Here is a 5,203-nt window from a genome sequence, read left to right as displayed (position 1 = left end):
TCCCAACTTCTCCTGCAATAAGGTGAGTGACTGATACATTAAGGTCTCTGTATACTCGTCCACCCATCATTTGTACGTATTTATGAACTTCTTCCTATAGACCCAAAAGAAAATATGTTAATGCTGGAGAAAACAACAATTCTTCTATTTTTAAAAAATCACATAATTTTTTTAAAAAAATGTATGTGTATGAGTGTTTCTTTCGCCTGAGTATATGTCTATACATTATTTGCATGCCTTGGAGATCACAAGAGGGCATCAGATAGATCCCCTGAAACTGAAGGTTCAAATGGTTGTGAGCTATCTAGCAGGTACTGGGAACCAAACCCAGGTCCTCTCTAAGAGCAACAAGTGCTCTTAACTGCTGAGCCATCTCTCCAGCCCCCATAAGTATCATTTACTGTTGCTAGACTGAGCATACAAATGTTTTTTTACTACTAAAAAAAATAATTACTTTTGGAAAGATGTGTATCAATTTTAAATTTAAAAATCACTATTTGTAGGCTGGTGATGTAGCTCAGTAGTAGAATGCTTGCCTACCATGCACAAGGCTCTGGGCTCAATCCACAGCCTTCCCCCTAAAAACAAAAAAACAAAAAACCTGAAAATAACTGTTTTCTTGAACAGTCACATACTTTTTAACAATACTTTCTAATCAACCACATTTATACCAATGTGGTCCTGTGGATTAATATTGCTAATGGCATCATAGCCTTCTTAAGTTTAAGCACCCCCAGCGACAGTCACCTACAGAAACACTTTCAGGTAGAATTGTTATCATTAATAAGGGACCTTATTTATTCTTTTAAATTCCATAATTCAAAACTATGTTGCTTGATTACTTTTTCCCCCGAGACAGGGCATCTCTGTGTAGCCTTAGCTATCCTGGCCTTAGAACTTGCCACCCTTGGACTTGGATACACTTGCCTCTGTCTCTCCAGTGCCGGGATTAAAGGTGCCAGCCACTCTGCTTTTCTTTTTTCTTTTCTTTCCTTTTCTTTTTTTTTTTTTCTTTGAGACAGGTCTTACTAATATGTAGCCCTATTTGATCTGGAATTCACTAATCTGCCTTTCTCTACCTTCCAAGAGTTGGGGATTAAAGGCATGCACTACAACACCCAGATTAGAATCCTTTCTTTAAAGATTTTCTGTTCTGCAAAAATTAAATGATTCAAAACAAATCTCACTGACTGTAGAAAAAAAGTAACTTTTCTTTTAAATCAAAACAAAGTACTTAACCAGTGTCTCTACAATCATATTCCACTTTCCCTAGGGAAAGGCACACCAATACATATAAGTAACATTATGCAGACTAAACGGGTTGTATTTATCTAAGATTACATGCATATATTTATGCATATAACAATGAAAAAAGATTATAAATTTGAAAACTTGAAAAAAAAGCAAGGAATGGTGTATGAGAGGATTTGGAGGGAAGAAAAGGAATGAGGAAATGATGTAATAATCTTTAAAAAAAAAAAAAAACACCCCTGGGAGCCATGCACAAGTTGGTGTGCAGCCGTGAACCGCATATGTGAGGTCTGCTGGCTGCTGAGCCCTGGGGTAAGTCAGTGGGGCAGCCCTGCTGCTTTCAGGGCTTACCCGTTTGTCTTTATCCAGGCTTGTACAGGACACAGTTATGTCAGCCATTATCATGTTGTAGACTGGATGCTCAGCTCTTGGGACACATTGCTGGTGGCGCATACAAAACGTGACCACTTGAGGACCAACAATCCTGCAGCCAAGCTGTAAAAAGTTTGGGACAAAATCACGAAATTAAACTTGGGACATTTATTAGTTACTCACAGAAGCTAACAGCTACTGCAGAAAACCATGAAATGTTAGAAGAAAGAGACTATCACATAATTTCTCAAGCAAGCATTAAATAAACATGCACTCTCCAAAGCAAAACCACAGAGCTTTCATAACTGCCTCCAAAATTCAATCACTTAAAACAAACTTTCGTCTCGTCTTATTATTATTATTATTAATTTTAAAAAGTTAAGAGCACTTATTGCCCTTACAAAGGACCTAGGTTTGTTTCCCAGTACCTTAGTCAGTAGCTTACAACCTGTAACTTCAATTCTAAGGGACCCAATGACCTCTTCTGACCTCCAAGGTTATCAAGTATGCACATGGTACACCAACATGCATGCAGGTAAAAACTCTTACAACATAAAATAATAACTGTATTTTGAAGATTTACTTTTTATTATTTTAATTATATGAATGTATATATGTATGTATCCTTATGTAGGTATACACACATTTTGTACAGATAAACCTGGAGTTGGAGGTACTGGAACCCTCTGGAACTGGCATTATAAGCAGTCGTGAGCCACCTGACATGTGTGCTGTGAATCAAATTCAGATCCCTTGAAGTACATGCCCTGAACCACTAGGGCATCTTTCCCAAGAAATACAATCTTAATGCAATAATCTTATGCTATAACAACTGAGAAACATTCAAGTATGCTTTTCAAAAAAGCAACAGCCAATAAAGCAGTTCAGATATCTAAGAACCCCAAGCCCAAAGAATCCCAAGGTACTCGTAGCACTCATGATAGTTTTCATGAAGAATGAGACCCTACACACACCTGCACGTACACACACAGATACAGACAGACAGACACATCACACACAAGCACAGGTACACACAGATTAAAAGAGGGGGTGAAAGAGCAAATAAGTATTCTAGAAACAGCAAACCTGTTTAAGGTGATCAAAAACAGTGCCACTGAAACGGTCACAGATATAAAGCGATTTGTCATTCTCTTTTATCTTCAATGCTTCCTCATCTGTAATAATCTGAAGATAATCTTCTGATTGTAATTCCTTTATTGACTGAAAGGAAAAGCAAGTAAGAATGTAGTAGAAATTAGTACCCTAAATTTAAGTCCTACTAAGTGCTAAGAGCTAATTTCAAAGCCAGCCCTTTCCTTATTAAATAAAGCACTGCTTCTCACCTAGACCCATGCAGAAGCCTCTGAACTGGTCTCCTCTCTATTCTTCACAAAGTTAGCAATCCTTTTAAAGAAACCACCCAGGAGCTGCGCCGAGGGTTCAGTGGGTAACATGCCTGTAGTGTAAGCATGGGCATCTGAGTTTGGCCCCATGTAAAAAGCCTAGTGTGGAGGCATGGACTCATAATCCCAACACTGGGCGGTGGGGTGGGTGCCAGAGACGGGAGCCCACCAGATCCCTGGCCAACCAGTCTAGCAAATCAGTGGGCTCTACAACAGTGAGAAATTTATCTCAAAAAATAAGATGGAGAGAAACTGAAGAATATAGCAGAAATGAACCACTGGACAAAAAGAAAGGGCACATGGATCAGTCCCAATCGCCACCCCCCCCCCCGCCCCCATACAGGGTTTCTTTGTGTAGCCTTGGTTGTCCTGGAACTCAACTCCATAGTCCAGGATGGCCTCCCAAGTGCTGGGATTAACGATGCATCACCACCATACAACAAGACTGCAAAATCATAAAATTTAGCCCTCACTCATCTCTCAAGTCTCATCTTTTACATCCACCTCCCTGGCTAATTCCAGTCATCTCCAAACCCTATACCTGGAAGAAACTAATGACCTCACTAAGCGGTTCTGCTTCTGGTCCTACTACGGGGGATACTCTTTTCTTAAGTGTTCATTCGAAGCAATTCTTCACTCCAATAACATCTGCTTCAATGCCACCTCCTAGAGATACCTTTCTAGATACTATGGTCGGTTTGTTTTGCAGCACTGGGAACTAAAACCATGTTTTTATGCACACTATACAACTACCTCTAAACAATATTCCCATGGTCATCCTGCTTTCTAACTACACTCCCTCTACCACTTGACTACATTTTATGAAGGAAAAAAAAATGGTTCTTTTGTAAATGTACATAGTTTTATTTCTTCCCTGTGAGAAGGAATGTGTTGGGTCTGTTAGATGGCTCATTAGGTAAAGGTGCCTGCCATTCAGCCTGAGAACCTCAGGGTAAAAGGAGAACCAACTGCTTCAAGTTGTCCTGTGACATCTACACATGTACATAGTATGCAGATACTATTCCGAATGCATGTGCACAAGAGCACCCACATAAACACCCATGCATACCATCCCCACACACTAACACAAATGAACATTCCATGATGTATTTTGTTTATAAGCCTATCCGGATACCTAGTACCTTATACAAGGCCCTAGTCTATAATCTTAAGAGAAATAGTTTTTTTTAAAAAAAATTCAGTTTTAAGCTGTAACCCTTCCATGTCTTTCTCCTCCAACAAACATCCTCTGGAAAACCTTAAATTATTTTGGCTTTTTCTTTTTCATTTTCCCACAGTACTAGACCCCTTATAACACATTATATAGGTACTAGGTGTGGGGGCACACGCCTGTAATCTCAGCATGCAGGAAACTGAGGCAGAAGGACAGAGTTTCAGATCAGTCTGGGCTACATTGTGAGACTCAGTCTCAACTCTTTCACTGTGCCCATACTATGTAGTTTCTTGCTTATCACCTGATTAATACCGATTTCCTGTTCTATGTATGCTGAAAGAGGAGAGATATTTGCTTGTTCTGATCATTGGTGTACCCCAAGTATTATACTAGAGGAAAACCTGTCAGATGATGGACACTCAATTGATGGTTGCTAAGTGAGTGGTTTTTTTTGTTTTTTGTTTTTTTTTTGGTTTTTCTAGACAGGGTTTCTCTGTGTAGCTCTGGCTGTCCTGGAACTCACTCTGTAGACCAGGCTGGCCTCGAACTCAGAAATCCGCCTGTCTCTGCCTCCCAAGTGCTGGGATTAAAGGAGTGTGCCACCACTCCCGGCTATGAGAGAACTTTAAAAAAAAAAAAACCAGCTAACTTCTCAAACCTGAATACGCACTGGGATTAGAATTAGAATACTAATTGTCAAATGTGGGCTGGGGCCCCAAGGCTCTGCATTTCTAATAGATTCCCAAGCTAAATGGACATTACTAGGGTTTGTGAATGGCAAAGCTCAAAACTACTCCCATCATTCATTCATTCATGAATGTGTGTGTGTGTGTATGAGAGAGACAGAGCAAGCAATGAACCAAAACTATTGCATTGTGACTCAGTTTTCCAGTGCTTAAAGGATCAATGGGGTTAGTAGACAAAACAACTCAGGAACTCCAAGTCAGAGGACTGGGAAGATGGCTCAGACACACACACAAACAGACACAGACCGGGAGGGGGG

General features: G+C 39.9%; 1 protein-coding gene across 1 annotated transcript in view; it reads right to left on the bottom strand.

Moving 5' to 3' along the window:
* Positions 1 to 5,203, bottom strand: part of Topbp1 (DNA topoisomerase II binding protein 1) — a 51,285-nt gene that overhangs the window by 44,808 nt on the left and 1,274 nt on the right. Inside the window, exon 3 of the mRNA XM_029481989.1 lies at positions 2,710 to 2,844. Coding sequence (XP_029337849.1) covers positions 2,710 to 2,844 — 135 coding nt within the window. The remainder of the gene's footprint in view (positions 1 to 2,709; positions 2,845 to 5,203) is intronic.

The sequence above is a fragment of the Mus caroli genome, chromosome 9, assembly GCF_900094665.2.
Source record: "Mus caroli chromosome 9, CAROLI_EIJ_v1.1, whole genome shotgun sequence".
In the NCBI taxonomy this organism is placed as follows: Eukaryota; Metazoa; Chordata; class Mammalia; order Rodentia; family Muridae; genus Mus; species Mus caroli.
The sequence above is the reverse complement of the archived record's forward strand: the minus strand, read 5'-3'. Positions and strand labels throughout refer to the sequence as shown.